Raw genomic sequence first — 20,252 nt, forward strand, 5'->3', positions numbered from 1 at the left:
TCAAAGAGTTGACTTTGTTTCAGCGGGATGGGCGTGGTGTCAGAGCTGCAGCCTGAAAATTGTTGGCCCAGCTGTGACATCAGCCTGATGCACGAGAAGTCAGGTGGGGCGGAGCGAGGCGGGGCGGATCCACCAACACTTACTTAAAGAACAACACTGAACATGCAGAAGTAACAAGAGACTGGGGGGAGAAAAGGAGCAAAGAAGGGAATAAGGAAAATTAGGAGGAAAATAACTTTCAAGTTGCTTTTATATGTTGGATTTTTATTTGTGTATGGCATTGGAGCAAAAAATAAAGGCTGCAAATTAAAAGGGGGGCTTCTTAAACATGGTAATAATCTCCACTTACTCTCTTAAATTGTTTTCCCTTCTGAGAATTCAACACAGCAACATGCCAGTTTCTTTTTCTCAGTTTCTCTCAGACTTGTGGGACCAAATTTGCACAAACTCTTCCCAAACCATACATCAAATCAAAAGTGAGGGAACTTAATACAAGCATGTGAGGTAGGGGGCATGATCTGAGTTAATACCTAAGGAAAGGTCCTTCAGTGTTTTTATTCACATCCTCTACCCATTTAGTTACATCATAAAACTCAGTTTTGTTGCGAGGGGTTAAATACCTGCAGGGAGGAGGTGGGGAAGGGTGGGGATCATGGTACCAACAAAGGAGGGGAGAGGAGAGAGAGAGATAAGGAAAGAAGGAAGTGAATAGATCTACAAGTAAGCAAATGAGGGAGGATAGAGGAAATATTTATAGGAGAGCAGAGTGAAGATAGAATATGAGCTGCATCTGAGAGAAAGGTGGAGATGTTGAACAGACCTTTGTGCGGTTTCAGACGAACATAGCACCACCACGGACAAACAAACAGTGTTGTGTGTCAGGCTCGCTGCGCTTTAGTCACATCATTCCAACATCATTCCAAGCAGCCAGCTTCTCAGCCACTGAGTCGGCAACATGCTCAGATTGACAGCTAGTGCACCACAGAATGCGTCATTGGCAAAATAGGGTGATAGATTTCAAACAAGCAAACACGGCAGATTGGGGGGGAGCAATCGATGCACGCTGAAGATTCGTTCAAAGTTCATTCAGTCAAAAAAAAGAAAAACAGTGGATTAATTCATAGGCTCGGAGCAAGGCAGCAGTACAGCTTAAAAAGCCAGATAAAACAATCGCCATGATGAGAAGAGCAATTAAAATATGTTTTCATTTAGGATAAAGACAGAAGGGTTTCTTTAAAAGTTATCAAACTTAAAGTAAAATAGACTTTTTTGGTTATTAGAACCTGACATCAGATCAGATCAGATTGTCACACTATTTAAAATACTAACTCTAAACAGTGGCATCGCAGATAATTCTCAGTTTTCTTGAATATAATAGAATAAGTTAAAGATTTTTATGTTTATGTATCCTGAGGAAAAAACAGGAATAAAATAGTCAACATTCTAAGACTAAAAATTCCGTTATTCCTCAGATGCCTGGAGTCGCTAATTCACTTCATGCATAAATATAAACTAATTATAGCTGCAATGTTGAAATGAACGATCTCTATTTAATCTACCATCTGACTGACAACAAAAATACTGATCATATTTTTTGAACAAATGCTTATAAATTTGAGCATTAAAACATCTATAAAACTATATGGGCAAATCCCCTTGTTAAAAATCTGACAATCTAAATTCGACTGCTGACGTCAGTGTTGCATAAATGTCTATTAGGCACAATTCAGGTATATAGCAATCAAGTGAAACAGTACATTGCTGCTTGTTTGCAGCAATACTGTGACACCAGACTTTAGTTTGCTCTACTTTTCTGGATTGAAGAGGATCAGCACTGACTGAAGTGAAGCTGTAAAACTGACAAAGAACAGGTGGGCTGGTCTGACCAAGCACAGCCAGTTCTGCTCTGAGGAATTTTTCAGCAAACTGTTTCGAAGAAAAAAGTTTGAATTATGGAGAAATAATTTCAGAGGACCTGATATGTTAGAGAAGAAGAAAGACCTTAAAGGGCTTTTTAGTGCATATAATGTTAAAGGCTTGCGAAGGCCCAGCTGGTAATAATACATCCTTGTCAATAAAGTTACTTTATATACCTATTTTTAATAATGTAAAATCCTTAAAAAAGTATTTTCAAAATAGGAAATGAGTACCAAAGGACAATAGTGTTAATTTTATTCCTAGAAATCAGTACAAGAAACTCCATCAGGTCTGCTCTGTTGAATTCTACAGCTACACCTTATCATGAGAAATCATTTTTATACTATTTATATTTTTATGGTCAGGTTGTTATCTTGTTTTATTTGTTATATGTTTTAGGTTGTATAGGTAAGTATAAGTTGAAGAAGAGAAGTCCTGTTTGTAATACGGATGTCATGAATTGTTGCACTGATACATGCAGTAATGATGTAGCATATAAATACGCCTAAGCTCAAACGCTTTAAGATAAAATCTGCGCTTTCACACACTATCAACAGATTATTTTCCCTTTTATGTGTTTTACTGTGAAATTAATATAAACACAAAACCTAAAAAGTATATATTTTTTGGCAATTTTCAATTTTTTTAAATGCTTCACTACAGATTCTAATGTTGAAACAAATTACAAAGCAAGTAGCGTCTTCAAGTCCTAAAGACGTCCAATGTGTCTGCAGCTATTTCAGCTTTTCCACTGTCAGCTCTGCTAGCTGCTCCAACAGACGCCCTAAACATTTGCTCTACTCTCTGATGATTGATGTTTTTTTTTGTTTGTGCTTCATTTCTCTAATAGTGACTGAAGCAGTCAGTTAATGTGCTGAGGTTATGTGCAATAGTCTGAAAGCCTTATTTTAGGGGGATTGTACCTATATATATACCGGTAGAAGAAAACTAAATTTCATTTCAGGAGCATGACATTTCTTTAAAAATATTTTATCAATGTCAACTATTTATACATATACATTAAATACTTATAAAAAAAAACATACCACAAACTCCTTAATTAAATCCATGTGTTACTCTGAGACGGTTGCAAGTATCTAGTTCGATCCCCACTGCCAGATCGAGTGGCAGCCCATTGCTCCCCGAAGGGATGGGTTAAATACGGACATAAATTTCTCCAATGTGTGATCAATACAGACAAACAAAAAGTGATGTTTGGTTCCTAATCTACTTTATATATTTGAAAATGTATCTCTGTCAGCTGTATGTCTGTCTATGTGTAGCTTCATCAAAACTAATTCCTCTTACGTTTTAAATACTCTTTTCTGATACTGATCCATTTACTGTGTCGCCACTAGGCTGCCACGTGTCTCCTTCATGTATTCCTTTGAAAACATTTTTTTTTGTTAAGAAAAAAATGAATCCTCTGCTGATAATAAATCATTCATATATAAGTAACTGTGCATTCCATTTTAGAAAAAGGCTTTTTGTGCGAAATGGTTATTTTTTAAAATGTTTATCTGGTTTTAAAATGAAATGAAGGGGTAACTGTGAATCTAAAACACAAAATGTTTACTTTTATATATTAATTTAAAACCTAACATACTTTTTTTTTTAACCCAAACTATTCATTTCTAAATATTTTTACTGTGACACTTGTTCAATAAAAAGAACCAGTGAAATAATATGGCAAAATGTTAGATTTAGATTGTTGAATCTGTTGCCATATAAAGGTTGAAATGTGAAATTTAACTTGATGTCTACTTTTTTAATAAATATCCTTCTTAGATAGCCGAGTACACGGCAGCACTGAGTGGAACTCACTCTGTGGAGTTGGAGCGAGCCCTGAACTTCTTTCCTTTCAGCTTCTTCCGATTACCGCTCAGGTTTCCTAGAAAGAAAGTTGGAGCAAGAAAAACAAGACAAAATTATATTTCGATGATGATAAAGGAGGAGATAAATATGGAAAAAAACTGTATGTTTGTTTCCAGTTGCTCTACAAATGATTCAAAACGATAAAGCTTTGATATCTATTATCTAAATTCCAATGTACAGGAAACACATCTGCTTCAGGTTATCAGTGCGTCACCTTGCCATGAGTTGCTTCGTGGTCTCCCATTTTCACAGACGTCGGTGATGTGCTTGGCATCTGGAATCCTCTCGCTCCATGAGTGTGACAGGCCATTAGATCTACCCACACATAGCATGAATAGAGCAGTTTAAAAGCTTTTCTTCAAAATTTTCTGAGAACTCTAATGTGAAATGTAGGAAACATTTCGAATGATAAGTAAAGGCCCAGAGCTGTGAATGAATGGAACAGGATGTGAAGAAGTGAGTATGCAGCGCAATGAATGACTCAGTTCTTCATCGCCAAAATATCCTCCATTTTGACATTCATTTTTTTCTGCTTCGAAAAAAATGCACTGAATAAAAAACGCATCTTAAACAAATACATTATAGCTGCAAATGCATAATATGAAGTCATATTATGAGCAAGAGCTACATCAGCAATTTAAAAATGCTAACTGACTCAAACAGCTGAAAACAAGCAAATGGATGAGGGATGATGAAATGGCACACCTGAAGCCAAACACTGAGATGTTCTGAGAAATGGATGGGAAGGATGGAGTGAAGGACAGTGTGCAAATCTGCAGCTGGGACAGGCAGGCTGACCTCTTCTTGGAGCTGCATCCAGAGTTGGTGCTGACACCCGGAGGCATGTCGCTGTAAAAGGAATCTGCATCCCCGGGTTTGGTGATATAGTCACCGGGGGGGATTTGTCTGGAAACACCAAGGGAATATTTTTAGACTCCATATAAATGGACACCCTCAAATTCTCACCAGACCTTGTTTTTGTCTGAATAATAAAAAGACATTCTTCCCTGTACAGCTATGTTGTATTGTTTTATACATCACCAAACAATCCAATTACCCCTTTTAAAATGGTCTGAAATATAAATTCATGTACAATTTCTGGTAGGTTAATACTAATTAACTTTAAAAAAAATATGGATTCAGTCTAAAGCTAAAAAAAAAAAATTAATTCTTCCTAAATTTTTCATCCAAATGCTTAATGTTATTTTTTCTATTCACTCAACATCTACTATCTACATGGTGTTTAGTCCATTGCTCATAGGGCACATCAACATATGAGAGGAGGAGAAATTATCTTTAGTCACTAAGAGTTATATATATATTTTTTTTTAACCAAACAATTTCAAAGGCAGGGTGAAAGTAAAATCTTCTTCCTTAGTTCTAATCACTACTCTTTACTGTAAGATCTGGGGCATTCAAAAACATTGAATTCAAACCAAACATGAAAACTAAATGGTGTCTTCTCCTTTAAAGGAATACATAAAAATATACCGTTGTGCATTTTGCAACACAAGACAAAAAAAAACAAAAAAAAAACTACAGCAATAATGAAAAGCAGCAAACCGGCAGAATTTTCTGTGAACCTCAGACTCATTGTGTCGTCTCTTTTTGTAGCTCCTGTGAAAAGAACAGAATTCTGCTTTTATCTTCTGTTACCAACATCTGAGCATCACTCCTTAAACCTTAGTTTGCACTCACTTGTAGCACCAGGCAGTAACTGCCAGTATGAGAGCCAGAAAGACGATGGAGCCAGTGATGGCCCCGATTATGATGTTGGTGCTGGTGATCCCTGAGGAAGACAGAGGAGGAAGAGATGAGAGTGGGGAGCCAAATGCTTCTCCATTGTTTGGGTTAGTCCTGTGGTCTTGTAAGAAATCGGATCATTAAGGGGAAACACAAACCACAGCAGAAGGAAGTAAAACTAGCGGGAAACGTTTGAAGGGAGGAGAGGGGAGAATAAGCTTAAAAAAGACCTTCACCTTCAGCACTTCTTTTAGGGCAAGTAACACAAAGTTCTGCATCCCATTCAGAAGAACAAAAAGTGCTTGCTACTTTATGAAACAAATGCTACAATTACAGAGCACTCAAACTGGGATGAGCGAGGAAAACAACCAGAAAACAGTTAAAGAGAAACTCAAACTCTGACCTCGAGGCAATCCGTCAAAGATCAGTCTGTTGACAAAGAACGAGCATCAAAATAATGACCAAAAAAAAAAAAAAACATGCATGATGCAGCTACTTTAAATGCATGGCAGAGTGATAAAAAGGAACAGTAATAAAATGGGTGGAGCTAGTATACAATTATGAGTATGAATTGTAGATAAAAACAGAAAAACAGGAAGGAAGAACGTGAGATAATTTAGTTTTTTTTTTTTTTTTTACTCAAAGGCTTTACCTGGACTAGGAGCTGCTAGTCCGTCCACAAGATGACTGAGGAGGGACCTGGAGTAACAGTCGTCTCCTGTCCAGCCCAGGTCACACACACACTTCAGCTCATTACTGCAAACCTACAGAGAGAAGGATCATTGAAGCAGCATGTGGTGGTCAATAAATGGCTGCATGTTTGTGCAGGGGAAAAGTTGCATACTCCGTGTCCAGAGCAGATGGTATTATCAGTGGTCCCTGGGCAGGTGCTGAAGTTGAACTGTTCAACCGATAGACACTTGTGATCCAAACAGATGCTGTCCGTCCCACAGGCTGTCCCATCTTCTACGTACCCTAGGTCTGTGTCTCCGTCAATCAGCACATGCCCCCCACTGAATAGAGGACAGCAAAGAGGAAAGAAATGGATTGGAATGTATTATACCATACGCAGCAGCATATCATACACATGCTGCTGCTCTCCAGTTTAGATCATAACTTGCACTTATAACTTGGTAGGAATATTGTGCATTGTTACAGAGATTAAAATTCTTTGCCACAGAGCAAATTAGCAGCTGTAATCTCTAAGCTGTGTTCTTGGTTGCATACCTGCAGTCCAGGGGGGAACCATGTTGAGCAACAGAGAAAGAGGTGAGTCCTCCCTGCAGCTCTCCCAGGCGTGGGGATGGTGAGATGTTAGAGCACAGCAGGTACCCACAGTGAACATCTCTGAAACACAGGAGGACAAAGACCCCAGATCAGCAGGAGAGAAAACTCTCAGAGCAGATGTTTAAAGCAGAGAAAGGATCTGTTACCGTTTGTTACACTGGACCCAGGTGTCCTTTTCCTTCCCACAGTTTCCTTTTTCTGTCCCCTCAATGTTGAGCTTTTCGTAGCAGAACTTGTCGGCTGCTGTTGCCTCTGGTGGAAACAACAAGCAGACAAAGGGTAAAACTCGTCTAATTCAAATCCCGTCAGGTTTCTTCGGTACACTGGCCCAGAAAAATATTAACCCTGCTAAGACTTTTACCAGCAGTTGACTTTCTAGTTGCATGTATCAAGTTAAGTGTAATTTGCAGGGATATTACAAAACACAAAGTAGTTTGTGTCTTCATGAGACTTTCACAGAATAACTCCATTTATGCTGATATTTCACTAAACACAGTTAAACTAGCAATAAAGTGGCTTTTTTAATTTCTTTTGGGGAAATTTGGGTAAATAGCACTGAATAAAATCAAAAAAGCATCAAAACAGTTTTGCACGACTTTGTGTGGGTTTTTTAACTAAAACGTATTACAAAAGTCTGTCTGGAAAATAGCAAGGCGAATGTTTTACTGCCCGGTTATCTTATGAGACCTGAGACCATTTCACACTTACTTTCTCCCCAAATGTACTTGCACTGTCTGTCTTTGGTTTTACATTTTCCATTGAAGCAGCGACCCTGCAGAAAGACAGAGGAAAAGCTGCAAAGACTCAAGTAAAAAACAATTACAGGCAAATCTAATCTAAATCCAATGTCTTACCTGATCTTTTTCACATGTGTATCCATCCATCTTATGCACATTTGGTGGACACTGAAACAAACAAGAAAGGTAGTTTGACATATCATGGTTATTGTACAGGTTGATCACCAAACAAACAGCCTGTGGGAGACTCATGCTCACCTGGCTGGAGTTGCCAGTGCATTTCTCTGGTATGTCACAGTCGTTCACTGCGTCTCGGCACAAAACTCCCATGACTTCCAACTGTAGAAGAAAATTATGCAAATTAACCAGACTGTAAATAATAAGCATCATGTATTTGGGCAGCACATTACTGCATGTTTTTCTCCTATGAATTAAATAATGATATAGGGCATGCTCTCCTCGGGCCCTGAGGAAGTGTAGCATTTCTTGTTCTTTACCTGGCAGTTTCTGCAGCATAGTCCATTGCTACAATCGGAGCCTTTGGTCAGAGTGCAGTTCTTGCAGCAATTCCCCCCCTCGTTGGCACATTCCTTAAAACACAAACATTAACTGTTTAAATAACATCTAATTTACAATAAGTTATTTTGTAATAGTTCTAGTTTAAACATAGATCTGACTGATTTTTATCCAGTCAAGTTACCCGCTTTTAATAATGGTTTTAGATATTATGGGGGTTTGTGATTTCTCTCTTCCTTTATGAAAACCATCATAAAAGGCTGGAGTCCTTGATAACATTTTATTGTCTTTTTTTCTTTAATAAAAATAATAATAATAATAATAATAACTTCAGACTGTTGTTGTCGTTTTTTTGTGTCTCACCCCTTTAAGGTTCAATTACCATTGTTCCCAACTACTCATTTTTTATAATTAGAGTAAGAATTGAGCATAAATGTTTTGGAAAGAATGATATTTCACAAGCTTAAGAGAGGCATCCTGTCACCTATATCGAAATGCTGACAGCCATTTTTCTTTAACAAAATTTTTTTGGGTAATTTAAACACTTCAATCCATCATTTTAGAGGAAGATCTCAGTATTTTTAGAAATGTTTGCATGGAATCCAGCCATGTATGATGGTTTGCTTAAAGAAATAAGCAAACCATCTATGCTATCTTAAACTATAATCAAAAGCAGGTAATAGAGTTATTTTTGTGTTTTTTTTTATCAAATTCAAGAACAAAAACTGATCTGAAAGGAAAATAAATTTGATAGCAAAATAAAAATAATAGAAAGTTAATGTTCACACTGACAGCAAAAACTGTTTCTATTTGAGACTGAAGAAAATGTTTTGAGAGAAAATATTCCAAAAGAGTTAAAAAAATATTTTGTCAAAAATAGATTTTTACTCTCAAATATTGTTTTTCTTTTGCAATCATATTTAAAACATTTTCTCTCATAAAGAGATTTCTCACTAAAAACTTATTTTTCTCTCAAAACCCAAGTCTTTGCACTAAGTTCAGGATTGTTCTCTCCATGTGTTTTTTCACATGTGCTCCTGTTGGCCAGTCTCAACAGATTTAACAGCTGATTGGTCTGGGTTGGAAAAATAAGCTCCAGGAAATAACTAATATTTCATAACAAAAGGATCCTCTATAGTACCAAAGGCAATATGTCATCATTTATATGCCTATTGCTCATTTTGGAACTTGAAAAAAACAAACACACAATATAGAACCTTTATAGAAATTCTTTATCAGACAAATACAGTTTCTACCTCCCAAATACACGGGAACAGTTAGATACGACTCCTTCCGGATGGATATGACTCCCTACCAGGACGCAAAGTGAGACCAGAGAGCGAGTTTAGTACAGACGAGCTTTAGCGGGGAGAGGCCGCAAAGAGTCGGAGAGGCACACAACTTCAACCAACATCAGTGTCTGACCTAGAAAATTATTATTTGACAGCATGGTCAAATATTCCCATAAGCCCAAGGTCAAAACAACAGCACCATGTTTTGTTACGGTAATTTAGAGTGAAAGTCTTGGACCAAGTCTCAGGTTAGATTTCCTTTACTATGTAACTGAGGTAGTGTATTTCTGATTTTTGCTGATTTTATTTCATTACAGTTTAGAATGTTAACAGATGTTTAAAGGTGACTTAAATATCTTTACACTTAAATAATAGATTGTTGATCTGTTTAAATATTTAAAAAAAACTTTTAATTTTGAGATCTAGTAAAAGTTTGTCCTGCTGAAAATCAAAGCTGTCTCAAAAGGCTCCCTAAGGAGCCATCGGGATCACAGTTTGACTCGGTAATAGAAAGAATGAAAATACTTGTGGAAAATACTAAACAAACACACCCAGGTGTAGCACTTACCTCTGGGGTACCACAGTCACACTCTTCTCCTGGCTCCACAAAGCCGTTACCGCATTCTGGGGGGTCAAGCAGCTAAGTGGAAGACGGAAAGAAGAAAAGTTTGTATTCGTTCAAGCAGAAAACTCCACAAGATGTAGATTAAAACTGAATGCAGCGTTAAAATAAAATAACCGAAACCTTGTATTTATGGAGCTACAAGAGCCTTAACACTTACAAACTCACATATGTGATCCACACGTCAACATAGTGACACATATTGACACATTCACAAGACAAGATCAACTAAATTATTTGTGATGAATACACAATCATATCCAGAATTACAAATTACTACTTTTCTTTGAACTTTACTGCATTTGTGTATAGATTTTTGTGACACAATGCACAAATGCATTTTTTTTAACAAAGCTATGATTTGCAACCAATTAGATAACTCCATTGTTTGTTTCAGCCAATTACAGGGAATGTACATCATGCACTGTGCATGTGTAGATCACATATACGAGTTTGTCAATATTGAGAAAGTGGAGGAAGGCTGATGGATGTAAAGGATGGGTGGAGACACATTTGGAAAACTGTATCGCATAACCTCTCCTTTAGCCAACACCTACAAACAGCTCAGAGGCTCATTTGTCAATACTGCAGAAAGACCAGTTAAAAAACAAGCCCAGACTTCAGAGGGTCCTATCCTGCTGGTATAGTGACAAAAACAATGACGCGTTGTTGCTCTTTCTGTAACACATGCAGCCTCGGTCCATTTGTAATAGACTGAGCTCATATAAGATTCGGGAAACGGTTCACTTAAATACCTGATTTGCGGTGGCTTCAATTCAATTTAATTCAGTTTATTTATATAGCGCCAATTCACAACACGTCATCCCAATGCACTCTACAGTTCACCAGATCATACAGTCAAATTGATTCAAAGTTTTCTATCTAAGGAAAACTTTGAATCAAAAGCTTTGATCTTTACAAAAGTGGTATCTTTGATGTTTTGTTTTCTATTGGGATAGAAATCCTTAAAAGCCATTAAATTTATGCGTAAGGGAATTGAATTAATTCATCCACATTGTTTTTTAAAGTCTCTCTCTCAGATTCTGGTGCTGAATAAAGCATTTTAGGATCATCTAATTCATTGCTTTGCAATTCTGCTGTTTATATTTCTACAAACTATTGGAGTGATGTTCAAAATGTGATTGTGTATAGATTTACAGTTTATGTGTGCGTGTCCTTTACCTTCATAGGTTTGTTAAAGAGGCAGGCTCCTCCCCCACTGTTCAGAAAGTTATGGTACTCCTCCACGTTGCAATCAGTAAACCTCTGGGGTAAATAGTACCTGGAAAAAAAAACCAAACAAAAATGAGGAAACAAAAACCACATCTTATAAAATCAAGGACAGAAGCCTAGAAGCATCCATTGACAGGATTTCATCTATAGAAACACAAGCCAACGAAATCCTGAAACTGAATAGGAAATTTTATTAAGTATGATCCCAGTTCTGCTGCAGAAATGAAAATGAGCAGATTCAGGGTGAGGTAAATTAGAGAGCTTTTCATTTACCTTGCTTAGGATTAAGTATTTTTGTACTACCTTTACCCTTTACAGATTGTTTCATTATTTGCAAGCTTGGGGATTGTTTCTGGTTTTTTCTTCTTCTAGGCACGGTGATTTGTTCAGAGCATTAAAGTAATTTTAATATTAATAAAATAACTAAAAAAAATATTGGGAGGGGATAAAATCTGCACCTATAGCTGAAACGACCAGAGCCCGTACATCATCAGTGACCCCTCACACTCCCACCATGGACTGTTCTCCCTGCTTCCCTCTTTTCTCTGTCAAGAGGCTTCGCAGTATCCCATGCAGTCCCAGCAAGTTCTGTATCAGCTTTTTCCCCACTGCTATCAGACTGCTGAACTGTTAAAAAAACTCTAAATCGAGTCACAAATCCAGACTCTGCATCCCACTGATAACATCATACCAAATAGTACTAAACTCAAATGTTTTTCTACAGCAATTTTTCAGCAGATATATTTGTTTTTGCACTGCTCTGAACTTCCACATCCATACCTTTTGCACCATGTTTTTTCTCTCGCACTGTTTATATCAAATCACTGCTGCACTTTATTTATTTATTTTTCTTTTATTTGTTTATTTACAGTGTCCTGTCTGGCGATGTCGAAATAAGAATAATTGTCTTGATGCCAAAAAGACCCAAACAGATTTTACTTTCATAAGTGGAGCAGTACGGCTATCGCCATAGTGTTCCGCTTGATTTATGCATATAAATAGCTTTACTATAATTATGCAGGGAGTTTTACAGATTATATGCTGCTGCACTTTATGAAATAGAAATGTTCCTTTTCCCTGCTAAACTGCTGCTCATTCACTGTCTGAAATCTGTATAAAAAAAATTCTGTTTTGTATACAAATAATAAAGTTGTCTAAGTCTAATAAACACTGAATAAAGAGCATCTTTGAACATCAGTTTTTACATTTTACAAACATTTCATGTTGTGATTTCAGCCTGTACTTTGAGGGGGCCATTCACTATCTGCCTTAAAAAAACATGTTCCAACGTAGCTCTAACTGTATGTACGTATGCTATTGTCTGTTGAAGCCTTTAACCTGCTTTCTTCCAGCATTGCCCTACTTTAAGCTCTATGCATCTTCCCATCACCTCAGACCAGACCTAGATCATCTAATCCAGCTGTAAAGCTCTGACAACAAGTTTAAAAAGTTTAACAGGTATAAATACATTTTTAGCATTTTGTAGATATTTTGTTTGATTTTATTTTTTATTAAAATGGACAGGAAGTAGAAACTTACAACAGCTAAAATATAAAGTCAATACAACAACCCTACAATAATTCTAAGAAACTCACTCTTTACTCACTCTTTACCAGGTTGACTTAAGGTGTGGGTAATACTGACAGATCTGCAATAATTAAATATCAACTAAAAGAAAACACAGATCAAATCTGTCCCATTCCCTGTAAAAACACAGTATTTATTCAGCTAGACACTCGTGCTCATGCACACAGCAGCAACGCCCTGTGGAAACAGCATGAAAACTGTTATTCAGGTTAACTAGATCAGGCATGCAGGAACTACAAGATAAAAACAGGCGATTCATTGAATACAAATGTCTGAAATACCATTGACTTGACTTTAAAAATTAAAATTGTGTCTCAGTCCATTCACAGGTGACAGGCTGAAAGTAGCACCTGTCTCCTGCCATGGGATTTTCAATAGAGAGATAAAACCGGATCTAGAGACTGTATCTTAAGGAAGTCAGTTACTGTTACACTAAAACCAGCTAGATAAATATCTAAATATCAACAAAGAATGAAAATGACATTGCAGACTGTATCAATCGGTTAGATGTAGACAAACATAAGTGATGACAAGTTGGAACTTGTCCCAGGAGAAGACGGAAACCTTTAAATGAGAAGAAACGGAAACAAAGTTTTCCTTGTTGATCAGCCAGTGACATCGACTGAAAACTAAAGAATAGAAATCATCTAAATGTGGAATTCTGCTGAGTGATTATGAAAAATACAGCAGATCAATGAGCCGTATTTGTTCATATTGTCTTAATCAGAGGTGTCCAAAGTGCGGCCCGGGAGCCATTTGTGGTCCTTGGAAGCAGAGGCGGTTTTGGATTAGTTTATGGGCATCTGCTACAGGTGACTTTAGAAAGAAGGAACACTGGCTACAGATACAATAAAAACATAGCTGCTCTGTTGTATAATAACAGATTAATTCCTTACTTTTTATTAATTTATGGGCTGGCAGAATGAGTAGCTTACATAGTGCCAAAACCGCTACTGCTTGGAAGGTATCTGAGCGTCCCGCAACCACAATTTAAAGATGATACAAACATGGCCCGTTAGGAATTAAAGGTAGACAGTTTAAAATTGAAAAAGTTACATACAACAAAAAAAATCAATCTTTTGTTTACCACGCACTTTGTATTTATTTTATTCTAATGATTTCTTGTGAGCACAAAAGATGCATTTGATTAAACACAGTAAGTATTTCCAAATGAACACATAAAACACATTTTCTAGACTAACAGAATAAAAACAAAACATTAGCAAAAAGCAAATAAATAATTGAAATGTGTTTTTAGTTTATTATTGAGCAAGTTCAAATAAGAAGATCAATTGAAAATCCATTTTTTATAGTAAAATGTAAACGTGTTCATCTTCACAATTTTGGAAGAAAAGTTTGGACACCACTGGTCTAAATAAAAACAGAAGCTGGTGCCGTGGTAACGGTGGTGCTGCTGAATGTTGGCAATGGTTGTGCTGATTGAAAACCTCTCTTGGAGGCAGCCGCTTTGCCCCCTCACACCAAAATAAAAAATAAAATAAAAGCCAAAGCAAAATCGAGCGAGCTTCTGCTCACCTGCTGTGCCTTTGAGGACAGAGGGGAAATGCAAAATGTATTTAAATAAGGGGTATTAAAACTCACAAACAAAAAATATATTCACAGACTCTCACATCCCGTTCAAAGCGCTTGCAGCATAAAAACACACCTCAATACAACATCTGGATTTAGGCATGAAAACTGACTAATCAAAATAAATTGTTATTTACATTGGTCTTATTCTAGCAATGACTTATCTGATAGGAACTGGGCATAAACACATCTGGACTGACATCTAGTGGTCTATTAAAGGACTACAACAGATTTAATACTATTTTCTTCTATATAAATATTCCATATTTACATTCACTTAGAAAATACTTAATTCAAAAACATGAAACACAAAAAAGACATAAAAACCAGAAATGCCTTTAAAGTCTGCAGTTATCTGTGATTAATTGGTAAATATCACAAGTTTAGAAACATTTACTCTAACTTACCCAACGTCACCCATGATACATCCTGTCCATTTATCAGGGCACTTACATTCACCTTATATAGACAAAAAAACAGAAATGAGGCTTTGAGTTCAGGTTTAAAGAAATTGAGAAAAAAACGAAGAAAGTTTCCTGCACATACCGTTAAGGATCCTCTTCTTGTCAGAAAAAATGCCGATGTTCTGACCCAAAGACTGAGCCAAGGTGACAGCCATCTCACCATGTTTACCGTACTGATGCAAACAGAGCGAAAACAAAACAGCATAAGTGCTAAGAAAAAAGAATATAACTATGAACTATATTCCACTGCATGTCTGATCAGAATCAAACACTCTGATCAGCCATCAGAAAACTCATGTATATCACTAAAGCCTCAGTTATAAAGCTACACTTGTCTAATTTTATCACAGTACAACAGGAAGCTAAATTGTATTTCAATGTGATTTTGTATGATAGACCAAGAAAAAATATGCTTTAATTTGAAATGGGGCTTTCCTCTCTGGTGAACACCAATAATCACCTCGATTGGGAAAAGTGCATAAATGGTCGTTAACCTTTTTGCCTACATGCAAAAGGCTGTGTGGATTAAAACTGGCCTTTTATGTCAAACTGACAAATCCATTCATATGGTAGGACATGGTGGTGGCAACATAATGCTGTGGGGATGCTTTTCTTTGGCAGGGAAAGGGTTCAGAATTAAGAAAGGGCAGATGGTGCTGATTGCAACACAGTTGTGGAAGATTCCTGCCAGAGGCTGAAAAAGATTTAAAACTGAGGGAGCAATTTTATGGTTTTTCCACATCTGCTTCACATCTATTTTATTTTATCTTTGCAGTTGTGGACCACTTTAGAGTTCCTTTGTCATAGAAAATTCTTATGAAATATAGAAATTTTTGGTTGAAATCTAACAAGATATGAATAAGTGGTTCATCTCACCTCATTGACTCCCCCTCCTTTGGTGAGAGAACAAACTCCTCCCATATAGGAGGCTGACCCCGAGCTGCTGCGAAACTGATTCCCTCTGCAAGTAAAAATTTGTGTTTCACAAACTAAAACTGTTCACATAAAACAACAAAAAACAAAATCCTCTTTCATGTCAGAAAGACTCACAAAAAGAGCTGAACAGAGTCACATTTCTCCTTGATGAAGTCCTTCCTGTACTTCATGAACTCCTTGAGCGTCACCATGGGATCGTCATCGATGTTGAACTTGTTGTCCACCGACCAGGTTTCCATAGCGACGAGAACAATCCGGGTGTTGAGCTGTTTCCGGAAAATCTGACCACGGCAGGATAGAGAGCGTTAATGGTCAAAGGCTCTGGAAGTCAAAAAAGCTTCATCTTCAAAGTCGCTGAGCGAGGAAGAATGATGAGGCCAGATCAGCGTGACAGCTGACAGACGCGTTTCATAATCAGGAAGGTCTCCAGCTGCTTATTATGACAGAAGTCAAAGCGCTGCTGTGATCCTGACACCAGACAGCCGCACATCACAGGAGACCAGACAGTCAACAAAGGTAACAGTCTGAAGGACAACACAGGCGAAGGCAAATATTTATGCTTGTGCCTTTGAAGTCTCCGCTGAGTTTTGTTTTATTAACGCAAACAGTGAAGAAGACCAAAAAGATTACATTAAAAGGAGAATGAAGAATCTGATATAGGAAGTATTTTTCACACTGATCTTCACCATTCTGTCAAACCAGTTCATTAATTTAGAAGAATTAGAATACAAGCAGATAATAGGAACACATAGACAATCTTCAGCACAGATTTTGCACCTAGGCTGTGCCGCTCTCCAAATGTAAACACTGGTTCTATCTATAATATAAAAACAAATATAGGTCAGAAGACCTGTGCTGCATATTGTCAACATAGGTTTATAGTGACATTTAGGTTGCCATTTACAAAGGATGTTGAGTAAAAGATAAGACATTAAGAGGTTTTTAATTGGATGAAATATTCTGGTTGATGTCTAATCTTTTTCCTTGTTACTTCTTCTTCTGTTACATGTTAGATCTGACCGGTTATCTTGGACTTTTTAATAGAACTGAAAATTAGATGTCTTAAGTCTTAAGTAAGATAATGATTCAGAAAACAGAGGAAATACCATAACAGAAATTAAATTAATATTCTTCCATGGTTATATTATCATCCAGATGGAGGCCCTATAGAAAATCGACTAGGTTAGGTAAGAAGAGGATAAGGTCCAGGATCCATGCTAGGATTGTTATAGCAAACTAAGTGCAGGACTACTGGTAAATACAGCACTACAAAAAAAATAAATGTAGAAGTTGGATTTTTTTTAACCCTTTCACTGATAAATGTGAGCATGGTATATTCCATTGCCTACACTATCTGGATAGTGTAGCATTCTGGGTCTAAATCAATATGTCCTTTGTGAACTCAGATGGTTCATACAAACATCTCCAAGGGCACGACAGAAAGTGTGACCTTTGTCACAGCCTCTCAGTTTACAGATGTAATCCTGCAGCCGGTCAGATTTCAGTAACACAGCAAGAGTATCAAGGCTGCAGAACAGATTCAGCATCAGAACCATTGGAATGCTGCAGCCTCCAGCCACAGAAATCTGACAACTCATCGTTGGTCGAGTTAATGGCTGCTTAAATCCCCATATTAGGGAGAAAGTAGAAATGGCTGGAGCAAGGCTGGTTAATTGATAAATCAGTGCAATGGGTGCCTGACCAGCTGGGGGAGATTGTGGCAAGCTTTCCAAGAAGAAGATCGATCCAGTTCCTACCATGTCAGCTAAATTGACCACTGTCTTAGCGTTGTGGTTCGTTTGCCCAACGGAAAGACGATGCCTCTTATACTGAAGGAGAAGAAAGACAGACAGAGGGGAGCGAGGGGGAGACACATAAAAGAGGGATTAATGTCCTAAAATCAATGGAATATAAAGTGTAAATGTAAAACCACATTAGTAAATATTTAACGTTTCCTTTTGTTTGACAGGCAACAATAAAGGATTACGTACAATAAAGATAAGCATTTAAAAAAATAAAGCCTTTTTAGTTGGCTTTTATGGTTTTCTAAATTCCCACAAACTTTTTAACACTCAACACTGCTAATTATTTGGTTCCTAGCCAGATATTAAAAAAACTTATTTTTAGAAATTTTAGATAAATTATCTTGTTTTAAGACATAATTTCTAATGCTTATTTCTAGATTTAAACATTTTAAATCAAGAAATCTTGTTAAGGAAAATTATCTTGCTGCATGAACAAATAATTTCACCAGGTTTGCAGCTTTTCCATGGGATAATTATTTTCATTTCATTTTAGAAACCCCTTTTTTGTAGTGAATGAATTATATAATAAAAAAGTTAAACATCTTTCACAAAAGCAGTGTAAATTAGGATATCTGGATAGATAATGACAAATGACTTTAATAGTCCATACATTTCTAAGAGTGACCCGGTTGAGCTGGTACTGGAAAAGTGAACATTAATCTGCCCAACCCAGTTTTGTTTGGATTAAGGATCATTCTTCCAGTTAAACCCTCATTTCTGTCTAAGTTTCAGCTGTTCATTTGAGGTACGATTAAATATTTAAAGGGGTGTCCCTGAATATCTCAAACATTACATCTTAAGGGGGCAGTTTTAGTATAACCAAAATCCCTGACATTGGTTTGGTATAAATCAAGGCATCTTCAGAATGTGGGCTCAGGTGTAGAAATATTTCAGTTTGGCAGTTTTTCACTGCATTACATTACATCTAACAGGCCTTATTTATGATATAACTGGAGCAGGTCCAGGTCTGAGAGAAAACACCTCTGCATACATGAACAACCTAAACCTTTTTATCTACGATGTTTCAATTCTTACCTCAGACTATTCAACAATGCAATGGTTTGAGGTAGTTCTCAGAGCCTACTCCAAAAATAACTTTGAAAATCAAAATTAAAAGCCCCAAAGTGTAAAGACATCAACATCCCTTAAGAAAATATGGAAACAAAAAGATTTAAAATGACAACTTACCATTACATGGTCATTGATCACCATAAGCTCTATGTATTTGGTTTCATCCTCTACACTGCGCGAAAAACGTTGAGCCTGAAAGTAGACAAAAGATTTATAATTTTTCCAGACAATTTTCTTCCAATGAGCAATTGCATTTTAATTAAAAATCTAGGAATAGCACATAAACCCAGTTATTCACTTGTGTTTCCATCAACACAAGGAAAAACAAACCCATAAGTAGGAATCTGCAAAAGTCAAACAAAACCAGCTTGTTCTTAGAACAAAAGGAACTTCAGGGGCTAAGATACAAAAACCTGCAGGTGTCTAAAAATCTGTGTTCAAAAGACAAGTCTCTACTTATGTGACAAATTCTGTATGAGACAAGAAAGGGGGGAGGATTAAAGAAAGAGGTTTTTGGACAAAAGGGCGAAGAGGTCTAAAAGGTCTTGTAGTGGTAAGTCACCTGTCCTGCAAACAGCAAGCCTGGGTTCATATCTTAGCTGGGGGGAATGAGCTGCCAGTGTGGGTCCTTAGACAAGACCCTTCACTCTAATCCCTGTTTTGGGGAGTGGAGGCCTAGTGGTTAGGGCATTGTGCTTGAGTTCAAGCCCCACTCCCACATACTGCCACTCTGGGTCCCTGAGCAACGACCCAACCCCCACACTGTTTCCCGGGCGCCACACAATGGCAGCCCACTGCTCCCCAGCGGGATGGGTTAAATGCATAGAGTTCATTTCGTATATCTGTACTTGTAACGGTGTGATGACAATGACAACTCTGGGGGGGAAAAAATCATTAGATTTTTGGCAACAAATAGCTTTAAAAGTTTACCTGTCTCTTTTTTCTCCAATGCACGACTTTTGACCCAGGAAAAGGAGGACTGGGTAAAGGTGGCTCCGGTAAATCTCCTGGTAAAGAAAAAGAGGATTTAGAAACAGTCCAACACATTCACTGTGTTCAACTTCGAGGCTGTAACCAGGAAAGGATGGGGGGCTCAATGACCACAATAAGTTGTGATTTTTGCTTATTGATTCATGCATTTTTTTCATCTCATTTAAATTAAATTCTCTGTCATGCAACAAAAAAGCAATAAGTCTCATAACTATATATATATATGATTTTTTTAACCAAAAAAATTATGTTGAAATAAATCCCAAGAAACCAATCCAAATCTCAAATAATAATAATAAAAATTTTAAAAAATCTTAATCTTTGGGTTCTTCCCAGGAAAACCGCAGCATTCCCAATTGAAACATACCCGAGTGAAAAGCGTGCTTTAAAGAATTAATTCAAAAGAAACAACACATAATTTTACTTCCATAGTTACCGGTAGACATTTGCCATTAAGCTCCTTAGTCATCCACTCACCACCAAAGATTTCACTCAGTTCCTCTTCTCCAGCAGATTTGTATATCATGTGAATGTCAAGTTCTCCCTAAAAAAAAAATGAGGGATGAGAAAAACAATCAGTTTACTAA

At 37.0% G+C, this 20,252-nt stretch overlaps 1 protein-coding gene across 4 annotated transcripts in view; it reads right to left on the reverse strand.

Moving 5' to 3' along the window:
* LOC119786712 (disintegrin and metalloproteinase domain-containing protein 22-like) overlaps nucleotides 1-20,228 on the reverse strand; it is a 26,670-nt gene extending 6,442 nt beyond the window's left edge. The window contains exons 1-24 of one of the 4 annotated variants that reach the window (XM_038290204.1): nucleotides 20,143-20,228; nucleotides 19,606-19,682; nucleotides 18,793-18,867; nucleotides 17,557-17,628; nucleotides 15,914-16,080; nucleotides 15,740-15,824; nucleotides 14,946-15,036; nucleotides 14,807-14,858; nucleotides 11,172-11,271; nucleotides 9,936-10,007; nucleotides 8,057-8,149; nucleotides 7,818-7,898; nucleotides 7,677-7,727; nucleotides 7,531-7,594; nucleotides 6,969-7,074; nucleotides 6,763-6,882; nucleotides 6,380-6,548; nucleotides 6,188-6,299; nucleotides 5,491-5,581; nucleotides 5,356-5,409; nucleotides 4,498-4,698; nucleotides 4,007-4,107; nucleotides 3,742-3,808; nucleotides 531-620 (exon numbers count right to left, since the gene is read on the reverse strand). In XM_038290204.1, the coding sequence (XP_038146132.1) occupies nucleotides 531-620; nucleotides 3,742-3,808; nucleotides 4,007-4,107; nucleotides 4,498-4,698; nucleotides 5,356-5,409; nucleotides 5,491-5,581; nucleotides 6,188-6,299; nucleotides 6,380-6,548; nucleotides 6,763-6,882; nucleotides 6,969-7,074; nucleotides 7,531-7,594; nucleotides 7,677-7,727; nucleotides 7,818-7,898; nucleotides 8,057-8,149; nucleotides 9,936-10,007; nucleotides 11,172-11,271; nucleotides 14,807-14,858; nucleotides 14,946-15,036; nucleotides 15,740-15,824; nucleotides 15,914-16,080; nucleotides 17,557-17,628; nucleotides 18,793-18,867; nucleotides 19,606-19,682; nucleotides 20,143-20,191 (2,240 nt within the window). In that variant the 5' untranslated portion in view covers nucleotides 20,192-20,228. Of the gene's footprint in view, nucleotides 1-530; nucleotides 621-3,737; nucleotides 3,809-4,006; nucleotides 4,108-4,497; nucleotides 4,699-5,355; nucleotides 5,410-5,490; nucleotides 5,582-6,187; nucleotides 6,300-6,379; nucleotides 6,549-6,762; nucleotides 6,883-6,968; nucleotides 7,075-7,530; nucleotides 7,595-7,676; nucleotides 7,728-7,817; nucleotides 7,899-8,056; nucleotides 8,150-9,935; nucleotides 10,008-11,171; nucleotides 11,272-14,806; nucleotides 14,859-14,945; nucleotides 15,037-15,739; nucleotides 15,825-15,913; nucleotides 16,081-17,556; nucleotides 17,629-18,792; nucleotides 18,868-19,605; nucleotides 19,683-20,142 lie in introns of those variants that run through there. The other 3 variants (XM_038290206.1, XM_038290205.1, XM_038290207.1) reach the window with 3 other exon arrangements.
* Between the last annotated feature and the right edge of the window lie 24 nt (nucleotides 20,229-20,252).

This window comes from Cyprinodon tularosa, unplaced genomic scaffold (genome assembly GCF_016077235.1).
Source record: "Cyprinodon tularosa strain WSP-4 unplaced genomic scaffold, ASM1607723v1 ctg277, whole genome shotgun sequence".
In the NCBI taxonomy this organism is placed as follows: Eukaryota; Metazoa; Chordata; class Actinopteri; order Cyprinodontiformes; family Cyprinodontidae; genus Cyprinodon; species Cyprinodon tularosa.